Source organism: Oenanthe melanoleuca, chromosome 2 (assembly GCF_029582105.1).
Source record: "Oenanthe melanoleuca isolate GR-GAL-2019-014 chromosome 2, OMel1.0, whole genome shotgun sequence".
Taxonomy (NCBI): domain Eukaryota; kingdom Metazoa; phylum Chordata; class Aves; order Passeriformes; family Muscicapidae; genus Oenanthe; species Oenanthe melanoleuca.
The window spans coordinates 135,437,962-135,461,586 of NC_079335.1; the positions used below are offsets into that span (position 1 = coordinate 135,437,962).

The following is a 23,625-nucleotide window of genomic DNA, read 5'->3' on the forward strand; positions in this document are numbered from 1 at the left end:
TGTTCCACATTGGAAACCAACTTCTCTTTTAAAGAACTGAACCTCACGTAAGATTTGAACAGCAAATATGTTCTTACTGTAAGGGGCATCATTAAACTAAACAAGACCATTTTACTGCTCCCCAGATTTTCAGAATTTGTGCACATGCAGTCAGGATTACTGTACATGCAAATCACTGCTTAGAAGGCTGACTGCTCAGCTGTCTACAAAATTTCTGCAGCCACATGCACAATCATGACTAATTACATGCCCATTTTTATGTAGTTGAGTGATTTGGAACAAGTGAGGTTTTTTTCTCCAAGTAAAGCTCAGACCACTCAAGAAGATCTTTGATCAACCTAATAGAAGTGCTCTTTTCCCCTTATGCTACAGCCTGCTAATGGTGATCAGAAGAGGTTTTAAAAAATGGAAAGATGAAACTAGACGCAGTTTATGCTTCTTCAGTGACTAATAATGCTCAAAATTATTTGCTTCATTTTTGAATCTCATTTCTCAAGGTCACTGAAGTAATTTAGGCATCTACATGCCTCATTTCAAAAGTGACAAACACTTTGCATCTGAGCAGGAATTTTAAGAGAACATATCACTTCAAAAGAAATTTTAAACAAAAATTTAAAATGTCAGTTCAAAGTCTGGCTCAAGAAACCGTGTGGGGAAAACAGGAGAGTATAATGAAAAATGCATATAAATCTGTACACTTCAGATACACGATGCAGGATATCTTACAGACAAGTTCAGGGTCCTGTCTTGTACACTCTCCTATACGAACCCAAGCAAAGCCAGTAATTATCCAGAGATGTGCAAATATGATGCCACTTCAAATCAGCATACTCCCAAAATATCCATGGCAACTCATTTGTGTCTCTAACGACTTCCTGCAGAGAGGAACTTGTGTGCAGCAGGGCTGAGTGTCACTGTCCACAGCACTGAATGCCCAGTCCCCTGGTGAGACTTGCAGAGATTCAGATCAGCTCTGTGTGCAAGATTATTAACCTCAGCAAGGCCAGCAAGCCACACAGGAACACGAGAAACTCCAAAGAGCAAAGTCTTGTAATCCTGCTCACATCTACAATTCAACCTCTTTTCTCTCCTGCACTGTGCAGAGGTGCCTCCTTTGTTTCAGGACTCATCTTCCAGAACAGAGCTGCTATGTCCTGTTTGTGATGGACTTGGTAAACACTACAGCTTTCCTGACAGTTCTGTCACTGCTTTCTTTCCCCTTCTTCTTGTTTTGCAAGAGAAAGGCCAAAAAGGAAGAGATAATCACAACTCCCATGGTCGGTGGCTAAGTCACCCTTTGGAAGTGGGGAGATGTGGACTGAAATCCTCATGCACTGAATACTTCATACAAAAAATTAGCAAATATTTGGTGGAACTAGGACTAACTTGAGAAATATGAGCTCAGTGCTGACATTTTACTTCAGGAATTTTATATTTAATTTAGTTATACAAACATGTAATTATAGATAGAAATCATATGATGCAATGAGCATTATACTGAAGGGCAATCGAATAAGATTAAGTAATTTCCAGATTGGGTACTTCAGGCATGTACAGCAGAATCAAAAGCAGTAGATCTGAAATCTGAGTAGCACAATGTCCAAAGGAAAAGCTTGAACACTTTAGTATCAGGCTAAATGCTGTGAGTTACTAAGTGCTCAAAGACTGAGCCTTAGAGTCATTTGCTGTATAATTGGTTATTTATTATTTATAAGTGTTGGACTGAATTCCTCTCAGTTGCATTGGCTCAAACACTTGCAGCCACAGAAGGAACACTCTGGGGGTGTCCTGGTGCATATGAGGTCAAAGTTTGTCCTAACACTCTGGGTGTTGTATCAATAGTCTTATTTTCCTTATTCATTAGCTCCAAAGAACTTTTTTTTTTTTAATGTATACTTACTCTGTTTCAGTTTACACCAAAATGCATATAAACATAGGCTCACTGTCATGTCTTGCATTATCTTAATTTGTGTGAGCTATTAAGCTAGACTGCTATACAGCCTTAATGGCATTAGAATATCAGCAATAACCCCTACATCTATATGCTAAAAGTTCAGGCCTTGACCTTTAAGGCAAGATAAACAGATATCCATTTTCATTTAGAAAAGCCAACAAACATTCCACATTGACTGAAACATATGACTGACCTTCTCTTCTGACTTTATTAAACAGCTAAATCCCATGAAAGTTCAGGTTATTTTAAAATGCCAAATCAGCAATAAATATTAAGAAATCATAATTACAGAAGCACAGACTGTAGGGTTATTCTAGATTGCCATCTTATATCATAAAGCTTATGCAATATATAAAAATACAGCTGTAATAAAGAAGGTTTGCCTGTATTGCAAAAGATTCAATTCTCATATACTACATCTATTATCAGAATGTATAAGGTTAAATGAAAACACAGTTTCAAGATGACACCTTGCATGCCCTTAATGCATCCCACGAGTTCTTAAAGTTACAATGCTAACTGGTGAAACTGCTGCCTCTCAACTACAAATAAGAACATTTGATAAATATATATAAAGCCTGTATTATTAAAATATCCATTCTTAGAAATAATCATCAAAAACAATCAACATCCCTATTGAACTCTTATTTATAAAATACTTGGGGCATCCTTTAGTGTATTGCTGCATTTGTTGCTCCATATGTATGTTCCCAGAGTGGTCAAATGTAAGTCAATAAGGGCATGCTTCTTTCTACAGTGTTTATTAACAAACGAAAAACAGCAATGATAAAAAGGCCTCTTTCCTTATGCATGTTCTTTATTTTTACTGTGCATAAAACACAGTTTCTACCTTTATCTATAACCTGAGCTAGCTGCCATTCCACCATAGGTAGTATTCTCAAATAACCCAACTGTTAGAAACAAATATCCTCTTTAAACATCTGAAATATACTCTAAATATATTTGAAAGTTCTTACTACTGTAAGAGCCATCAAACTCCTCTGGTTTGAATTAAATGTTAAAGCATCTTAGAGAGATCACTTTTCATCAACACATAGCATGCATCTTCTTTACTCCAAACCCACCTAAGATATTAGCACAAGCAAGGATAAATTACATTAAATTATAGCCTTGAAACAGTGTCCAGTGCAAGATATCATATCACAGTCAAAAATCCATAACACACCAAAATGATACTCTTGCATCTTATGAGGTGCTGTAACACCATATTTATTCCACACAAAATGTTGTGGTCCCAAATTATATATTTATTTATTGGTGCCTTTTAAATGATATGAAATGTTTATTTCCACTTCTGGCTGAGAATTCTTTTATGTACTGTCCAAGTAATATTTCTAAAAAGTTCCACAGATGCAAAAAACCCAGGTAAAAATCACTGTAGTGACTGAGAGCATATTTATAAGCACACTGATTCCTTACTCAACCAATAACAGCAAGTTTTTCCAAGTAGGCTGATCTGAGCTGATGGCCTAGAGAAATTCTTGAAGGAGCATCAACAACAGAAGCAAACTGTCAACTCAACCTTATGTCATCCAAGTTTGTAGAGCTTAAAATTCAGCAACCAGAAAGAAGCAATCTGGTGGTTCATGTGAAGTTCATAGAAAGGAAAGCATAATGATAATGTGACAAGTAGCCTGGTACCTGTGAAACTGCAAAATCTCTACCATTCAATGCACTGTCTTCAATGTCTTTCAATAAAAAGATATTTAATAAATATTACTAGCATTAAACACAGAGTATCTTAAGGGGAATGCACCCCAAGTTCATGGAGAATACTGTCATATGGGTAAACTTTCTGCTGTGTAATGTAAATACTATTCTTGTTGCTAGAGACCAAATTATAGCTAATCTTAAACATGCTCATTTGAATACCATAAAGCATACAGCATGTATAATCCTTTAAAAAAATCATTTCCCAAGAGCTAAGAATACTGGCATCTAAATGTCATTTTGTTATACTTCAAACTATCTTAAAAGCATTTACACATTAGCTACAAAAAAGTACCAAATTTTCTCACATCATAAAAATTTTACGGATGTACATCTACATGTGCACTTATAACACAGATGTTGAGATAAGCACACACTACTTTAAATAGTGTCTCTTACCCCCATTCAAATTATATTAGCATAAGGGCCAAGACAGGAAATATCTCATTACATCTCAACCAAAGGTATAAACATCTCAGTGGAAAAAAATGAAAGCTTTAGCTGGAAATTAAAATGTCCAGTTTTACCAACTGGATCCAAAACACTCTTAAAATCTAAAGGCAAAACTCAATTTGAAAAGGCATAACTGTAAAGTACAGAATATGGGCCATTTTAGCTTAGTTGTTTATATTAAATGGTTCACCACTCCCTGGGTCTTGGCCAACAGAATCTGAGGCATTTACTGCACTACTTTATTAGCTGAGAAACAGAAAAAATGTTAAAGCACTACTCAAAATGGCCTTTTGCAAGCATGCTGCACATGCTGAATGTAGGGTGGGTCTCCTGTGCTTTTTCTCAGGGACAACTCAGTGCCTTGGCTTCAAAACCAACCCACTGCACCCCCTGCTCCTGCCAGCCTTGCTGCCCAGGACAGTGGCACTGGCACACACAACCCCTACACACACACCTCCTGCTGCCTGAGGAGCACACTGCTGCCTTACCTTTTCTCAGCTGTATACTGAGCCTCTTCCCTATCTTTTTGGTGTTATAGCCACTGTTTGTGGAGGTGAGAACTTTCTGAGGTGACGGTACCAGGCCGGAGGGCGGTTTCCCTGATGAATTCACACTGTGAGGTAGCTGCGAGTAGGAGTCTGTCTGATCGGGGTGGTTCCCCGCTCGAGACATTCTCTGTAATGTGTGAAGTCCAGAATTGTTCATACTTTTCCCATCAGCATACTGGGAATCAGGGCTGAACCTGCTGGAGTAGAACAGGTTCTCACTCTGGGACAACTGCTCGTACTGCTCTTTATTCGCCGCAGGGACCACGTGGAACCAAATGAACGGCGTGCGCATGGCTTGGCGAAACATATGCTGTGCTCTGGGTTTGGAAACGAACAGAAAATCAGCAAATTAGGACTGGCAGACTATGAGACATTATAAGCATAATTACTAATGTTAATTAAGCAACACGAGCTGACAGACACATTGCACTCAAGCATAAACCATAAAACTTGAATCTGTTTACGAGCCTATTTGGTCTGCTTTCCGCTAAGGTTTACTGCTTCAGGGCAACACTATGGTTAAATATGCTTAATGACTAATGGAGCAAATACTGCATTCAGAAATGCAAAAATGTTAACCACAGTCTTGAAATGCAGAGTTCTGTAGCAGGACTGCAGTGTCCTTTTGTTTTGAACCTTGATAATTGCAATAATTGGGATAGCTGTTACCACAGTGACAACAGAATTATTAGAATGAAAATTACTAATTATAAAAAGGCTATGTATTCCACAATTTTCTGATTAAATGGAGTCTTGCAACAAGTCTAGCTTACACTTCAATTGTTTTCAGCCAGTAGTCTATCAGAATGCAACATTAAGAAATAGGAAAAAAATGCTCAATCCTATACAGACAGACACTGGGCTCAAGGTCACAATCCAAGTATACGAAGTCAATAAAGTTCTCTTCACAGACTTTGCAAACTGTGATTCAGAACCTTAGAACAAGCAGAAACAAGCTGCTTCCAACCATATGGTACAGAGTTCTGTTTCAATACAGGTTAGAATCAAAGAAATTAAAACCACATTTTACATATATATTAAGTATAAGATGATCAGAACAAATTAGATTTGGCCCTTAGTGTGTTATGGACTTCAGAAGAATATTATCATTCATGAAATCACTCCTTACCTGCACACCTCTTTTCTATTTTCCTCCTTCACTTACCTGAGTGTGAACTACAATCTAGTTTCCCTCTTAAAAGTCTTTCTGATTCATTTCGAGATTCTACCAGGTCCATTCAACCACTAAGCAAATATTTATCTCTCAAACTTCTCCAGGAAGTTTCTGCATACATGGCACCTTTACTTCTCACACCATCAAAAAAACACATATTTTTAAAATATTAAAAATAAAGTCTTCAAGTTGTCCATTTATATTGAACATGGTGCATTTCAAGTATAAGAGCAAAAGTCATGTGGGAATTCCAAGAAAAACAGATTACTAATATAAGAAGAAAAAAATCTATCATGTATATAAACAATCAAATGAGAATTGCATATACTCTAAAGATAATAATTATCCTGATTTTTTTTTAATCTGGCTATATAAAAAACCACCAATGTCCCTATTATCTTTATTAGAAAGGCAAGCTTAGAGGTTTTTTTCTTACCTTCCTCAAACTACTCCTAGGTGCAGTGTTAAATAATGCAGTGTAACATGTGGTAAGAACACTTACTGTTCAAACCTCCTGTTCCGCAGGTCCCCGTCATTAATCCTGACAATACAATCATTCTCACGGAAAAGGTTTTCTTGTTCAGCTTTCCCCCCCTTCTCCAGTCGCTTCACCAGCAGCCCCAGGGTTCTGGAACATTAAGATTACAAATTATTACTATCTGAATAATCTGCAACATAGAAAATCCTATTGATTTAATATTTTATCATGATCACTACAGAAATTATGTTTTAAACTATCTTTACCTTGAAGTAGGATAGAACAGTTTCAAATAACTTCAAGAATTATCTGATTTATTATTTCTTTTCTATAAAACAAAAAGCCTAGGTGAATCAAACATGTCATAAGTAAGAATGAACAGGCTGTGGGATGACAGCACGTCCATTCTTGAAAAAGGCCAAGATTTCTGTGCAGTAAAAACTCCAATAACCATCTGAGAAAAGACATCTTTTCTGCTAGTTAACTGAAGCTGAATAGGTTCAACTTAAAATGTGAATTTCTGAATTAGCAGAGAATGACACAGCCTTTACTACTCCTGTGGAAGTGAAACATGGGGTAATCTCATACAATAAGCAGCCTGTAATGAGGGGATGGATAGAGAATTCAATAATTTCATGTGAACCAAATGCTTTTATTTTTAAATCTTAACATTTTTAATAAAACAAAAAAGAGGAAATTAAAAATTTAAATGGTCTTTTTAAATTCCGAATCTTATCTTTAATTAATTAACTGAAGACAATTTCCATTTGATAGCCTCTGTGCAATGAGTCAGTCCCCACTGTTTCGTGCTTACCCACAGTATCATCTTAAGGGCATTTTTAGAGAGAAAAGGTGAACAAGTATGTAACATGAAATTATGAAAAAGGATCCTGAAGAATGGACTTCTGATGTACTGGTAGGATAGCATGAAAAGTCAGTGATGTTTCTATACCTGAACTCTCTACTTGAAGGAGAACTCAATCTTCAGGATTATTCTTGCATTGACACTGCATTTGATTTTTTTTTTAAGATCAGCTTTACAGTGAAATCCCACAGGATGTATCAGTGGGTCAAACTTACATCATCCAAGTCAAAAGCATTACTTTTTTTAGAATTCATTTCAAGGCATGGCATGAAAAATACTTGTTTCCAAATCAGTAGAAATTGCAAGACCACGCATGTCTTTTAAGCAAAAACTTTTCAGTGATCCCAGCACTTCCATTCACATGTAATACCTCAGAGCAAATGAGCAGTCAATGGTGCTTAGAAGGACTCCTGATGTGCTCAAAAGTTACCTACACACTTGAGCACTTCATTAAATGGGTCAGAAAAGCAAAATTAACTTACTTCTTCCACTTTAAATCCTTCATTTACCAATTTATTGCCAGCATAAGCAAATAATAGATTTTTTTTTACAGAACAGTCATACATTTTCTCCTACATGGCAGATGAAGGAATAGAAGAAATGATCCTAGTAGTATTTCCATTTTGGAACCACCTAGTGACATCAAGATATGATGTTGAAAGGATCTAACATGTAAACAGACTGTGAGGAGAAAAACAACATAAAGCATTCTGACAACACAAATCATCAAATTAAGCTTGAGTCAGACATTTGCATGACAAAAAACTCTACAAGTCCTTAACAGTGGCACACGAAACCCAAATGATCATGTTGTACTACAATTTTCTGATCATTATTAGGTTATGTAGTCACAGGAAGTAAAACAAAACAAACTTTAAAATATTGATTCAATCCCTTTTTTCTTTCAATTCACTAAAAAAACATGTTGAAGGCAGTCTCAGATTTTTAAAATTATAAATAATTATAAAGAAATTATAGATGGTTTGATAGTTGAAGATCCAAACTAACTGTTACATTAATAGTAAAAAGAAAAATATGTGTATGGCTTCAGTACATTATTTTTATCAGAACTATAAAACTAATTATAAAAACAGAAAACTAATGTGTTAGAAAACAAGTTTGTGACTTCTTCATTTGTGAGTTGATGAATTTATTCTGGGGGGATTGACTTTGAGCCACATAGTGAAGCTACTGAAGGGCATAACTCTAAATGGGGAAGAGATAGGCAAAGCAAATATAAAATAGGGAATGCTACATTCAAGAGAAAACCAACAAAATACTTGAGCAGGAAAGGAAGGAGTTGTGACTACTCTTCCTTCTTTTTCATGTGATGCCAAACAGGTCTTTGATGTAGGTGTACTCAGAATTTGGATGTGCATACAATGCTTGCACAAGAGCATACCCAGTAACAATAAGGAGTGTTTGGTTTATATGGTTAAATATAAAAAATATCAAAACATCAAAACACTATCTACACAAAGTACAACAATCTAAGTTAATAAAATGACAATACACGATACAAAATAATCTGGTTATTTCATCCCAATGTCTCCATGTTCTTATGATTACAAAATAATTGCTCTATCAGTAGTTTTGACAGCATTTTTCTTGAAATGTTGCTTTCCACATTTTCTCACATTCTGAATTTATATCAAATTATTAATGCAAGATGCACCTTTATGCATGGTTTGACATTTCTTACATTTATTCCACTTAGGCTCTCAAATCTGTAAAAATATTACTAATCCTAACCAATAGTAGAATAATGTAACAGATAAATAAACTACCAGTCAAAATTGTAAATAATCTCATTAAACAAAGGCTACAAGTTCTGCTAATGCAAGACTGCTCATCTCCAACATGGCATATGGTGCTCGTGAGGATTTTGCTTTCTAACAAATGTTAGAGCTAGGTTAACCAAGGCATGTAAAGCTAAAGTCACTGAGAGCAAATTCAAGGCTGGATGAACAGACTGAGTCAAACCTGAAACCAGGCTCCTCACAGTGCCTTTTCATTTATTTAATGTTTTATATAAACACATGGCACAAAAGATCCCTTTAGACACAATTCCAGAAACAATTTCCCAAATGAGGGTTTGCATAGCGGAGAAAACTAGAACTATGGAAAATGTATGTTTTTCAAAAATTAACAAAAACCTACCAATTTCCTACAGTATTTCTTTAGCATATTATGGTTAGATGTAAGAATGTGACTCTAAAAAAGACTTTATGGGAATTCATGTTTGTTGTTGTAGCAACTGGAGATAAACAGAGTAGACCTGATATTGCAAATATGCAGTAACCTAAAAACAAATTGGATTTTTTCCCCTGCCATATGCCACCATCATTAATCCTGAGAAGTGAGCTCTACTACAGTTCAATACTATGTTTCCTACATTAGGAAGACATAAATTTTGAAAGCATCTAAACTCATCTGGTATAAAGTACCAAAGTCAGTATATACATTTTTTTAAACACAACTATGTAGCATACAAATGTATGGGTATATTTTAATTTGCTTAATTTTGTCCAGTTAAAGTAAGTCAACTCAGTTTCTGATAAAAATTCTTCCATTACAAATCTTTTAAAATCCAACATTTTCATGAATGAGATTAAATATCAAATAAATCTTCACAAATCACTCTGCAAGTCGACAATCCTGTTGAAACAATAATTATAAACAGAAATTTGGTACCTGTGCTGTTTTAGACTAACACTAGCTGACATGGAAACAGAAGAGAAACTGCCAAAGCACAGAGCTCAATCTTTGTATTTGTTTTAAATACCTAATTGGGAATGTAAGCAGCTGAGATTATATTAGCATTTGCACCACTGTATTTCCACAAGGTTCATTACTCTAATTATACTATTAAAATAAACTCAGCTACATGTGTTAACATTTCAGTTCTCAGTATAAATTACAACCAATGATAAAACTAGGAACAAGCGGTGAATTTTTTATTGATGTCTAAATTGCCTGACTTAGTTGGGGTAGTTCGTGAAATACGAACTCTCCACATGCCATCCAGATGTATGGAAATGATGATAATTTATCTTAATAAAAACTGACAGTGTAAGTAAAAATAAAAACTGACATTGAGCATCTAGAATATGATTTGGTCATCATGGGCCATTGTATGTACACATTGAAGTTATTTATCCATTTACCTGCAAGCTAACTGTAGTGTAATCAAATCAGACAGAACAGAAAATAGCCAATTTAAATGTTTACATAAAGTCACTAACATGAAAAGGCAAAAACTAGATTAAGGTACAAAAATAAGGATTGATTGAAAAGCTGATGTGCAGTGGTTTCACGCTATGAAAGATCTCTGAAAAGTTCTACATGAACATAAACAGTATAAAATTCCTGGATTCAGAGGTTAGAGTAGGCAAATCAACTTGTTTGTTAAAGTTAAATTATCAACACTAAATTGCACATAAACTCCTTTACCCAATATTGACATCACAGCACTGCTGTGGAGGCATTTAAATTTCATGCCTGAAGTCCAGAACCAATTCCCAATCTTAGGTAACCACTCCTAAGCTTTTTAGCTGGAGTAATACATCAAATTATGCTTATAAAACTTGTTAAAGGCTGAGATCAGACAGTTTGAATTCAGATACAAGAGTGAGGGAACGGTACATTCACTCCACAGAGAATTTTTTCCCCATACATATGTTTTTAAAAGCCATGGCTACCTTTGAGACTTAAAAGGCTGGAAATGCAGGAGAAGAATAAATGGAGAGGCAGACAGTACGGACCTCCTACTTGATGAAAGAGAATTTGATCATTAGAGAGGCACCTTGAAGGCAATATTATGGACTCTCAGTATAGACAATGGCCATTAGATATTACTTCAGTTTTCTTTGTACCTTGAGTACAAGACTAAAATTTTTACAGTGACACATGAGGTGAATTTATAAACTCTAGAAAATGAAGAATATTTGAAATAAAAGAAAAAAAAATAATAGAAAGAGTATGAAATATTTTCAAATTTCTAGATTTCTAGTAAGGATAGTTAGGGTTTGTGTATGTTTAAATGCCCACCTTCATTTGAGGTTTTTCTTTCTTTTTTAACAAAATTTTGTCATTTAAACTGACAAAAATTCTTTTTTTTTACTTTCTTTTGAGACTTACTAATATTTTAAGACATTTAGGATATATAACAAAAAACAGCTTATTTTTTGCAGATTTTCCATGTACAGTTAATCTGGATTTTGTGGCATACTTCAACAGGAAGAAAAGCTGGCAGAGCTGTGTGTATCTGTCTGTATCAAAGTAACATGTCTGACGCTTATTAGTGGATGTTCATTGCGGGTTTTCAGATGAATATCCAAATCCTTTTCAGTTCTGCTTTTCTAAATAGACTTCAGAATAGTCTTGGGACTATGGGACTCTAACTTCCATGTCATTATTCACAGATATTTCTGATGTTATCTCAGATATTCCTTGTGTCAATTGAATCTCTTTCCAAAGACAGGCATGGGAGGATTTCAGAAAAGCAGCTAGGGTATAGAGCTTGAGAAGACTTCAAAAGTAGAAGAGGCAATATAATGGTAAATTATGCTATTGATTACTGTTGAGCTTGCAGAGAACTTGGTGCATCCCCACTTAAACATCAACATAACATCCCACATCATCCAGGCTGCTCAAATGAGATCCTTAAGGACTGTTTGCTCCTGTCTCTGAGCACCTAATAAGAAGGAAGGATTGGTGGTATGGCACTTTTGTACAGTTAGAATTTTCTTTCATATTTTTCTCTCATTCATTTCCTCTTTTTTCCTACTCTTATCTGAATACTTTGCTAGTTTAATTTTCATGCCTCGTTTTCTGCTCAGCACTGCATCTATGCCATTGCAAAAATGTGCCAGCAGGTTTGCAAACAAAACTTTTATCCTTAAAAAATGCACAACCATAAGGTGATGAATATGTATACCCTCCTCCCTTTTGATAAGGTGAACAAAATCTGTTAACAAAATCATATGATCAAATAGGCCAATAAAAGACTGACACATTTCTAGAGGCAAACCCAGAAGGATAAAAAGGAAATATATACACATAATAAAGTTTCACCAGGTCTTTTCAAATCAATAGTATTTTTCTGAGAAAAATACAGGATTTTTTAATTTAAAAAAGTCTCTGTTTTAGTGGGAGCATAAATAATTTGTAGCATCTATACAGATTAGGCAGAGACCTTTACAGATTTTCTTCAAGCTTGAAAGTCAGAATTCAAAATATTCTTATTCCAAACCCCCAAAAGACCATGAAAAAGTGAAGTATTTCTTCAATAGAAGTAAAGAGCAGAGTTATGGCACATAAGTTGTAGAGTTTTGGAGTGTTCCCTTAGGGAAGGATTTTCTGGTGTGAATTTTTTGGTGGGAGAAGGCTTCTGCTTATTGCATATTGTATATTGGGAACAAAAGGTGAATTGAATAATATGTTTTTACACTTTTTCAAGTTATTGATTTAATAATCATTGCCTTTTGAGTAACATTTTAAAAAGTGAAAGAAAGGAATTGCAAGAAAATTAATTGAAAACACAGCATAACTAGAACTGAACAGCAAGAAAATACAAAACAATTATGGGACAGTGGACTAATCTATAAGACACAGGAGGATCTTTTCTTTTTGGACATCCCTCAAAGTCTTTACTCAGTCCTGTGTTAGGTTTTCTATAAGTAGGTTTCAACTAAGCAAATCTCCTGCTCAAGTTATTGCAAGCAGGGAGTTGTAGGTTGATTGCAGCAGGGAGAATTATTTTTTGCAGCCAGAGGAGGAAAGGGAGCAGCCATGTGCTACAGTGAGAAATAAGTAAGAAGCAGAAGATCCCTGCCGTGTGTCTGCTCTCCCTCTGAATCTAGCAAAACGAGAAATAAGTGTGTCTTATCTGCTCAAAAGAAGTGGGAAACCAGGAGGGGGCAAAAGAATTAACCAAATCCCCACCAATTGCTTCAAACCTGAACCTGGGTGTGTTCCTTTCCCTGCCCACACTGGAGGCAGCTGGAGAAAAATGTGTTTATCCTACCTGAAAGCATGCAGAGGCGTGGGCATGCACAGTAAAGCAGCAGCACAACACAAGCACTTAGAATCAGCCCCAAATGAACTCTGCTTTTCCTTCATTAGAACACACAGGGCGTGGCAGAAAACTCTTGGGAATATTCTAGATCCTCCCCAACTCTGCTCCTCTACTCTATCAAGACATGGGACCAAGTGTCTCCCCTCTTCAGCAGATTATTTTTTGGAGGGTCGAAAAAACTCAGCAATTACACATACAGTCCATTTTTCAATGAAGTGAGTTCTAGTATTATGAAGAAAAAGAGAATACATTTTAGTACAAAAATTATTTCCCTTGCAAAAAAATTTGCTTTTCTAGTATATCCTGACTTGAAACATCTATATTTAAAATTAGTTTTCCTGTGGTAAAACTTAACCATATAATTTTGCATGCCATCGTTAAATTTCTTTTTATAAAATTATAAGATTTATTTTTCTGTTTATGTTTCTTTCTTTCAAATGGTCTCATTATGTATGAACAGTTTAAGCTTTGCCTCAGACTTGACACCGTATTAACAGGATGGAAGGGAATTTTACTCAAGTTAAAATTCTTATTCATAATGTCAAAATATATATTTCAACATCAATTTTATTAAACAAGTACTTAGTAGGCAGTTGACATTCTTAAACCAGTCTTTTCCTTGCCCTTCACACTGTCGAAATCCCAGATAAGTGTGTGAACATTTCAACCATTTCTAACTCTACAGGATTTACTTCTGAGTTATGTTTGAAGTACTGTTCACTCATGCCCTTTCCATCCCCACACTGAATTTACTGAATTTCAGATTATGAAGAGAAGAATTCACCACTTAACAGAAGTTTGCTCTTAATACTTGTAGTCCCCAGATAAAGTAGCTTTAAAGTAAAACAAATTACATTTTCTCATAATACCTGGCAGTATGACTATGAAAGCATTGGGTTTCAAGTAACAACTACAAATAAAGCTCTTATACTGTGTTTAAAAACCCATGAAGATATTTGGTATAGAAGGAAAAACACCTAAAATGCTATAGTATTTCTGAAAATAGCATATTCATATTTGAGAGATACACTTGTATAGAAAGTTAGTTTTGTTATTTTGTTAGTTTTTAATTATAAAATTGAAATTGCTACTGGGACAATGGGCATGAGAACATAACATCCTTTTTCATGTGCAAAAATTACTTTTAAGATAAATATAATTGTTCCCCTTTTCCTTAAAGAGAGAAGGAACAGTGTGTACTTAGAATATGCAAAACCAAAATAAAACTTGCATTTATTGCTGAAAAATTGTCATTTTTCAAGGTACTTAAAAGATTCACCACTAAGTCCACCACTAATTAACACAATAGTTTAACTTTTTTTTCCGAGATTATGTTCATGACCCTAAACTCTACAACTCTACATTAGAAAAGTAAGCATTAGACATTATGTATTCTGTTTATTAATATCATCCCCCACATTGTATTTTTTAATGTAATCTACTTTTTCTTTAATTTTTTTTTTTTTTTTTGTAAACAATCAACCTCAGGGGTTTCAGCCTAGAAAATAAATTCACCTTTCCCCAAACCAGAATGTTTCAACTGGTTTTGCTACTTCATTTTAACCCCAACAGATGGAACAAAATTAAATTTTTAAAGTGTGGTGATTTTTTTCCTCCCCTATTCTTAATAACAAAAGAGTAGGATGCCTCTGGTTTAGACTCCTGCTGTTATTCAGAAACTTGTGGCCTTAAACAGTCAATGTTTAAATGCTGCACAAATATCCACCTGAATTAGGGCAGAATTTTATAAATTTTAGGAGTCCAAAAGGAAATGTCTTTATCCTTCAATTTCCCCTGAGATTACAACACCCAATTCTAACTCCTTCTAAGCAGAGCCTTTGAACTATAGAGCCCATTTTAAGCACAGAACCAGCAAACTTGCATTTCTTCCTTCCTTAATCAGTGAGACTGCCTCTTGAGAAACAGACAATATTCTAGAGAGGGCAAAGGCAGACGATACAAAAATTAAGAGAAAGCAAGATAAATTGGGATTGAAGTAAAATCCTCCGCGATACGTTACCTTCCGCCGCGGGCACTGAAAGGCACTACATGGATTCCCAAAGGCCCGCCGTCATTGGAGACCTCGACGAGCTTTACCATGTCACTGTGAGACAATGACGAATGAGGAATGTGAACATGGACCGTGGAGCCACCAAAAACCCCACACAAGCACACACACAGAAACAAAACCATTCCAGAAACCAGCTTATGGTGGTGAAAGCACTGTTGAACACTACGTACCTGAAGATTAATCTGATGGCATGAAAGGAGATCAATCATCAAAAATAGTTCAATTAATAGAACCAAGAGAAATCAAAGAGGTTTTTTTTTAATTTAGCTGAATACATAAAATTAGGTCTCATCAACATCATTGCATGCATTTTGCTTTATTTCTTTCTAATTTTAAACTGACCATTGAGCAGAAATGCCTTAAATGCCACACAGAATTTTTCCTCACAAACCCAAAACCTCATCTTAGCACTAGCATGCTTTACTTTTTTATCTTAGAGCCAATGCTAAATTTTAACATTAGTTTTCCCATAACTACCTCATAATCAAATGAGAATTATTAAATTTTTAATTGGCTAAATCCTTCCAGTTTTAAAAAAAATTAATCTGTTTTATTGTAATTCCATTTCTTTTACTGGAAGATTCTTGCATCTCCTTACTAAGCAAAGTTTCCAAAGATTTAACTGTAACATTCAAAACCAACCAGACGTCCCCTGAAGCAACCATGCATCTAGTTTTCAATTATAATTTTTGCTGTAGTGAGGAAAAAAGCAGAAGAAGAAAATACAGGTTCAGAAAGAAACATGCAAAAATTGTAGAAAGAGATTGATACCAAGTCTATTCATGTGTTTGAAACATGCCCACATCTGGAAAGGTGGACTATAGCCCATGAACCATAAAGAGTTATAAATACACAAATGAGAAAATAATACATGAAGGCTGAACCTCTCAGTAAAACTGGAAGTGAGAGATCTGAACAGAAGCCACAATCTAAATTTGTGGCTTATGCCTCTCTCTAGTGTTACATACTTTTTCCATATTTCCTGGCACTAAATATATATACACACAGATCATTGAAAAACTTGTTCCTCATAAGAACACAAATAAAATTTAATCTAGAAATGGAGCAAAGAGCAAGGCAAATGCCCTGTGATAGCAGTAAAAATTTTGTACTTCCTTCAATAAGCTCTTGATCATATGGTGGCCAATCATGAAAGCTTGCAGCTCTTAATCTGCAATTTGAGAATAACCAGACCACATAGGGTTGGGAACTCAACTCAGATCCTGGGTTACAGTTTGTTCTACGTTTCTCCTACATTAAAATTTTTAAATACATTTTTAAGGTAGCCTTTACATTTGCACTGTGTCTCAATTGGTGCCTGAATTTTTACCTTCATTTTTAAATTACATGAATGGAAGGTCTCCATCCTTATTATCACTGTTTTTAGCTCAAGGAAGTAGTGAGACAACAGGAGAGCTGAGATACTTCAGCCAAAACCATGTTATTCTTCAGACATGGACCAATGTTTTGAGACTGAGATCAATACAGCATTTCATACTGTTCCATGTGCAGTTTCTGTACAGGCTGACTTCATTTCCTTCTCACTGTATGTTAAGGCTGAGTTTTCATTAACTAGTGTGCAAAGCAGCTCACAGGATTCAAACAACTCCTCTGACCTCCAAAAGGAACTCTAAAAAGACTTACTAGTAGACCTGTGATTCTCCATGATCAACTTTTTTCTGACTTTGCTATTAGCTTAGAAGAAAATTAAGAAAGAGAACAACTTAGAATCTGTGTGATGCACCTGGAACTGCATAAGTGGAAACACAGATTAAATTAAAAAAAAAAACCCCACATTTATTTTCCATATCCAGCGTTCACGATTTAGCTTGTTCTAGTGCTTGAGTCAATTATTTTTAATTTGTTCAAAATGTATACTTAACATCTTTTCACTCATTTTTCTTACACTTTTTCTTTAAAAAAACCCCAAAAACGTATCCCAAATTCAAATGATAAATTCTGTAAATTCAAATGTTAAATTCTGTAAAACAGAAAACAAGAGGAAACGATCACTTCCTAAGAGAGATTCTTTCAATCTGGCTTCCTGATTTTCTCAGAAGTTTGGGCCAACTGCTTCAAACAAACATGCAAAGAAGTATGAGATCAAAACAAAACATAAATGAAATGGCATATGATGGGAAGTCAATAAGTTACTTAAAAGAAACACCAGGAAGCATTACATTTGACAGAAGTTCTGCAAATTCTATTTAGGAAACAGCATTTGGATTTACAATGTAACAGATTTTGTAAATGGAATCGAGTAAAATGCATGTTCTATTGCCTAATAGATCAACATGATCTTTATCTAACATTTAAAGCCTCTGTCCCTAATTCATAATTTAATTTAAAAATAACAGGAGTAGAAGATTTAATTTTATTTAAAATTTAAGTTAATTAATTTTAAAGATTTAATTTAAGGCTAGAAGGGATATTTTCTCATTAATTCCAAAACGAGGTATGGATCAGTTCTTTTCAACGAAATGCAAAAGGTCAAGTTTGCTGTATCTTTTGATGACATAAAATACCATTCAGTGACTGTTTTTTTAAATTAGGTGGAGCTAACAAAACGCCAGTTTTGATCCATTCACAAAGTATGAGGTTTTTAACCACACAATTTGTGACCCTGACACATCTTCCTAGAGACTGTGAACTAGTGATTGGAATTAAGATTTTCCCTTTTGAAATTCTTGCCTGTTGATCTATTTGTACTAGCACTGACCCTATTCCTTCTGTCAGGTTTTCAAAGTTCCATCAAATAAGCATCTTCTTTGAGGCAGAAAATCTACTGTAGCATCAGCACTTATAAATGTCAAGTTTCTGATGCTCATCTTTAACACAAGCTTTTTAAACTGTTTAAAATCTGTTTTAAAAAGGTCCATTGTTTAAAACCAAAATGACACATGACCTAAAAGAGATTGCCCCACTTTCTTAACAGCAGTACCACTCATATTACTCTGAGTACTTCACTGGTCTGTGTTCAATCTTAAGACTCGTTAAAACAGTATGTTTTGCCAGTAACTTACTCCAGGGAAAAATTGGTAGCATTCTCCAAGCCAGTGTCTGCATGTCCAACAGGCTCAACTCTGCTGTTGTCCTCCTCTGTTCGATCTTCATCCTAGATATTACCAAAAAAATTAAATTATTTAAATCTACATTTAATTTTATTAGCTCATTTTAGTAATGACATTTTACCATTCTGAGATTATTTGGGTTACCACATGTGCAGGGGAAATGTGCTTCCACAACTACAGAAATCTTTCCTATTCTGTTCTGAAATGGTTCTAAATTGGTTTTTGTCACTTTAAGCATTTTTGCAATGATATTTATAGTTTGGCCCATGCTATATCATAACTTTACTACAGTTATAAAAGCCATGCTACAGAAGCTATCACATCACAGTCAGCATTTTTTTTAAAAGGTTGACAAGCAAAAGCACAAAATCAGCTGATGGTCAGCAGTGTTTGGGGAAACTCCTCCCAGGCTCTCCCTGGGCAGGTTACTGGGGACTTGACTGAGCAAGCAGGGCAAATCACTGAGTCTCATTTGCAAAGACTTAAAAACAGTATAAGAAAATGCAGCTTTTGTAATTCCATGAAGAACCAAAAGCTTTTTAAACATTTTATCATGGCCTTTATTAATAGCTTGCCTGAGAAGGCTGACATCAAAGAGCTACGTGAAGCTCTAATGCTCACCAATTGATTTTATTTTTAATTTCACTTTCCAAAAAGTACATGCATTATTCACCAAAGGTATAACTAATGTCAAAGTTGTGAATGCTGTACTTCCAAATTTAGATCAGGGTAATTCAAGGACTTTCAGTAAGAAGATCTAAACCCATTCTTATGTGTATGTTAATCATTGGAAGCTTATACTTTTAAATACCCATGTAATCAAACAGAAAATATTACAGAGTGTGAACAGTAGGTTTCAAACACAGACTCTAGAGCCAGAGCCATCAGGTCAGTGAAACAATATATGACAGATTATGAGTTTAGCACACAGAGTCAGACAAGTTATTAAAGTAATGAAGAGATGTTAAAGGTGGGCAGAGACAGTTGGTAATGTCCAATTGAGATTTCCAGAGGGAACCTGCAAAAGCAGGAGGCTGGATGCATCAGGCTTCCATGGGCTGTGGATATGCCCTGTGCATCCTGGAAAGCAGCATGCTTTGTGAGACCAAGCTACTTGGAAGATTGATGATCCTGTACTCAGGGAATTAATATTCACCTCCTCATAGTCTCTCTCTGTTAAACTCAAGGTAAATAACACACTTCAAAGGTTAACCAGCATCTTGAACCTGCCTAGAACTGCATATCTACTGACAACAGTCGAAGTTCTACTTGTACTACTGCATAAAGTTTAAAATTGAATAAATATTCAAATCTCCATGCCAAGTCTAAAGTGACATTCAAAATGGTTTATAAAGGAAAATCAGAACATCTGGAGTTGTTTCATACTGAAGAGAGGAATTCCACACCTTGTTTCATACAGCATCTTGCAAATCACTGTCACCATGGGTTTCCTGGTTTGAAGTTAGGGACACTACTGGTTGTGGAAAACTATGTACTTTTATTGCACTGAACTTATTACTAGTCTAAAGAGAACTCTTTTCATCAGTGTTGCTGATGAAACCCAATTTTGAATCTCACTTATGACAAAAGGTCGTCACAGATGAACATGACTTTGTAAATACTATGGTTTTGGCAATCATTTATGTGTGTTTTTCCTAAGAAAATATAGATATAGATATAGATATAGATATAGATATAGATATAGATATAGATATAGATATAGATATAGATGATATAGATATAGATATAGATATATAAAGATAGATTAGATATAGATAGATATAGATAGAGATGGAGATAGAGATGATATAGATATAGACATATTTATTCATTTATTTATATTTATATACACACATACAGATATATATACAGACATGAAGGAGATTGAAATAACATCCTATTGATTTGTAGATATGACTCTGCCAAAAAATAAATGTCTGGCTTTACACTGTGTCGTTTTAGTAGACATCTATGTATGTACAATGTAAGCATCATACATTTAGTAACACGTGAGTCCTACTTCATCACTTTTTAGCCACAAAAGCCTTTCTCTAGACTACTTTAAGTCTGTAAACAAAGATCCCCTTGCCCCACTCAGTGTTTGCAGCAGTCCTTTGGGCTTGCTCTTTATGGACCTGCTTTCAGTGCCTGCCTAGGACACAGCTCCCTGGGCAATGCTTGAGCTAAATACTTGTACAAACCCTTCTTTCCACCTTCCCATCCCTAAGAGTATCTTTGCTCTTGTTCTTATCAGACTTAAGCCTCTCCACTTGTTGAACATTCTGTTTCCTTTCTTTCTGTCCCACCTGGTGGTCCAGAGGATTTTCCTGCCAAGGAGAAGAGCATCCCTCTGCCTGACCTCGAGTGCAGCCAGGTCAAAGGGAACAGCCAACTCAGCTGCCTCCTGCCTCTATGCACCTTTCAATAATGGGATATAACAAATCAGAAACTGCAAATTAAAAGCTACGTAAAACAGATGCTATTTGGCAGCATCACATCTATATTTTGTGCCTTTTGTTTTGAGAATCATAAACACAGCAAGTTTTGGAACCACACTGACTGTCAGTTATCCAAGCAATTAAGAAACAGCAGCTCCCACACGCCTCTGTCTGGCTTTTCCTGGACAGCAGACAGATCTGTATCAGAAACATGCATGTGCCCATAAATAGGTGCTTAGAGGAGCAATCATAATCCTAATGAAACACTACTGCCGTGATCAACAGATGTATGATCTACCCTTTTAAAAATCTTTAATATTACAGTAATCAGACACTCTTTTCTTCTCAAAATAACACAGATTTTGATTTACATTGAAGTGAACGGAGAGAAAAATTGGACACCTGCAGAGGGATTTGACTTAAAATTCTGATTTGCTATGAAAAGTAACTAACTAGATGTGAAAATCCTTGCATCAAGCAATTATTTCTTTATTTGGAAAGCAGTTTTCTTCTGAAAGGGAAATTCAACCTGGATGAGGTAAACAAAGAAAAGGACATTCAACGGGGCAAGAAAGTTTCTGTGAACCCACATGGATAGAACTGCAGATATTTCTCAGAAATACCTCATTTGAGCAAGCTCCCAAAAGTGTAAGGTTTCTTTTCTTTAGATAAAACCACTATATTAAAAGATATGGTTTTTAATGTACAGCTACTGAAGACAGAATGTGTTTTTTTCCAAAACTGAAGTAAGAGTAATTAAAAGATCTTTTCATCTTTACAGCACACAGGAAAATTTAAAGCATCTTTTCCAATGTACTTCTCCGTATCTTGATCTGCTCAGTGTAAAATTTCCCACTGTTTGAAAAATAAAAAGAGATAATTATTTTTCTAACTTCTTTTCTAAGTCATAAAATTAATGACTCAAAAACTGAAAAATTATCTTAACTGCTCAAAATGGACTATTAGTGCTAAAAGTTCTACCTATAAAAAGGTCCCTTTCACAGTTCACCTGCACAGTGTTAATGAAATACATATGAAAAGTTGCAAATTGGGTTTTTATTTTTGAAGACAGTGTTTCTACCACCACTTAGGATTACAAAATCTGCAGTTAAGAAATATCAGCAGGATTCTTGCCAACAGAACCTTATCCAATATATATGAACCCAAACAGTTATTTTCATTACATTTTCTCAGAAAATTTCTGAATGAAATCTGCCTAGTGTAATTTCCAAAGCTCAAAATCAGCCACGCATTCCCTGTCTTACTGGAAATTTTAATCTCTATTACCAAAATATCAGCCTCTGCCTCCAATTAATCCACAACTTCATCTTCAGAGAAGCACTATCCCACACATCTTTGCTGTTCAATACACTTCTCATGAACTCCCCAAAACCAAAGCAGAACTCCACATTCTCTGGTCTTTTTTCTAAAGAAATTTAATTTTCTAAAGAGTCAGTAGCAGCCATGGAGTCTGAATAGTAAATTCCTACATGTTTCATTTGTGCAGCCTTTGTTTCTAAGTGCCTGCTCTGAGAAAGTGAGGATCACAATCTGCTTCAGGCAGACACAATGGGAAAAGGGCTCAGAAGGCCTGTAAGAGTTATGTGTAAATCTATCTTCTCTGAACAGCTGAACTCATCTCTCAAATTCAACAGCAACATCTCCATGCTATCAACAACTGGAAAAAAAATGGAAGCAAAGGTGTTTAGCTTGGGTGTTTTGTTGGTTTTTTTCAGTTCAGGGGGTTATAATAACTAATTCATTATTGTGCAGAAAGTGATCTTTTAGTAAAAAACAAGAGTAACCTCTGCTTTCAAATTACTTGAGCAATCCTTGGCAAGGTCTGCTCCACTGACCACCATTACACTATAAAGTAAATAGCCACTATCTTGTGTATTGAATCATATCAGCTGGAAGAGTTTTATAAAATCATCCGTAAGTCCAGCCATTAACCAACCCAGCACTGCCAGTCTGCAGTATGTGTGCTTCAAGATAAAAGCAGATTTAAATACATTAAAATGTACCTGCACAAGGGCAGGATAGAGAGCCCTATCTGGGCCTCCTTTATAGTTTTTATGCATTTTTCCAACTCCTTAATAACCTAGCAAGATGAGCCATAATGATTAGTAAAGCATTGATATGCCACTATTGCTGTAGTAATCATCTTTACAAAGTAACTTTTGTAAGTAATTTTTCCTAGTAATTATTGCTTTTATCACGCTCATCCAAAGGAAACATGATGTCAATACTGTTTGCATGTTTTGAAATGATGAAAGGACAACTTGCATGGACATAAAGCTGTGTACCTGCTGAGCTGGCAGTATGCAAGAAGCCACTTTTCTGAAAGTCTTGCAATGCCCAGACTTCAATGAAATGAAAAGCAAAGAGAGAAGTTTTTTTCTTGGCATTTTGAAATTCCTCCTATTTCTTCTTTCAAGAATTTGACCGTTTTAAACTTCAGATGTTTTTGAGCTGATGTAATACTGATAAGCTCTGATAATTTTATTTCTGTATCTTGCATTAATACCATATATGAGTATGGTATTCAGTCAGCTCAGTCCCTCAGTAGTGGCTTTGTGGCCTGAGACCTGGCTGGAGACAGCATTGACTCAGTGAGCATCACAGTGAGATTCACCTTCCCATTCACCCACCAGACACTGGCTTGTTTCTTTTCTATTTAATCTATTTAAAAATTTAATTTTTTTTCAATTTTAGCACGGTGAGTGTAAGTGCTGTAAATACCAAACTGAAAGAATCCAACAC

The 23,625-nt window shown here is 35.3% G+C and overlaps 1 protein-coding gene across 16 annotated transcripts in view; it reads right to left on the reverse strand.

The window, feature by feature from the left end:
* Positions 1-23,625, reverse strand: part of PARD3 (par-3 family cell polarity regulator) — a 440,327-nt gene that overhangs the window by 196,487 nt on the left and 220,215 nt on the right. For all 16 annotated transcript variants that reach the window (XM_056483426.1, XM_056483438.1, XM_056483439.1 and 13 more), the window contains 4 exons: positions 18,377-18,468; positions 15,303-15,386; positions 6,363-6,488; positions 4,627-5,003 (listed from right to left, as the gene is read on the reverse strand). In XM_056483426.1, coding sequence (XP_056339401.1) covers positions 4,627-5,003; positions 6,363-6,488; positions 15,303-15,386; positions 18,377-18,468 — 679 coding nt within the window. The remainder of the gene's footprint in view (positions 1-4,626; positions 5,004-6,362; positions 6,489-15,302; positions 15,387-18,376; positions 18,469-23,625) is intronic.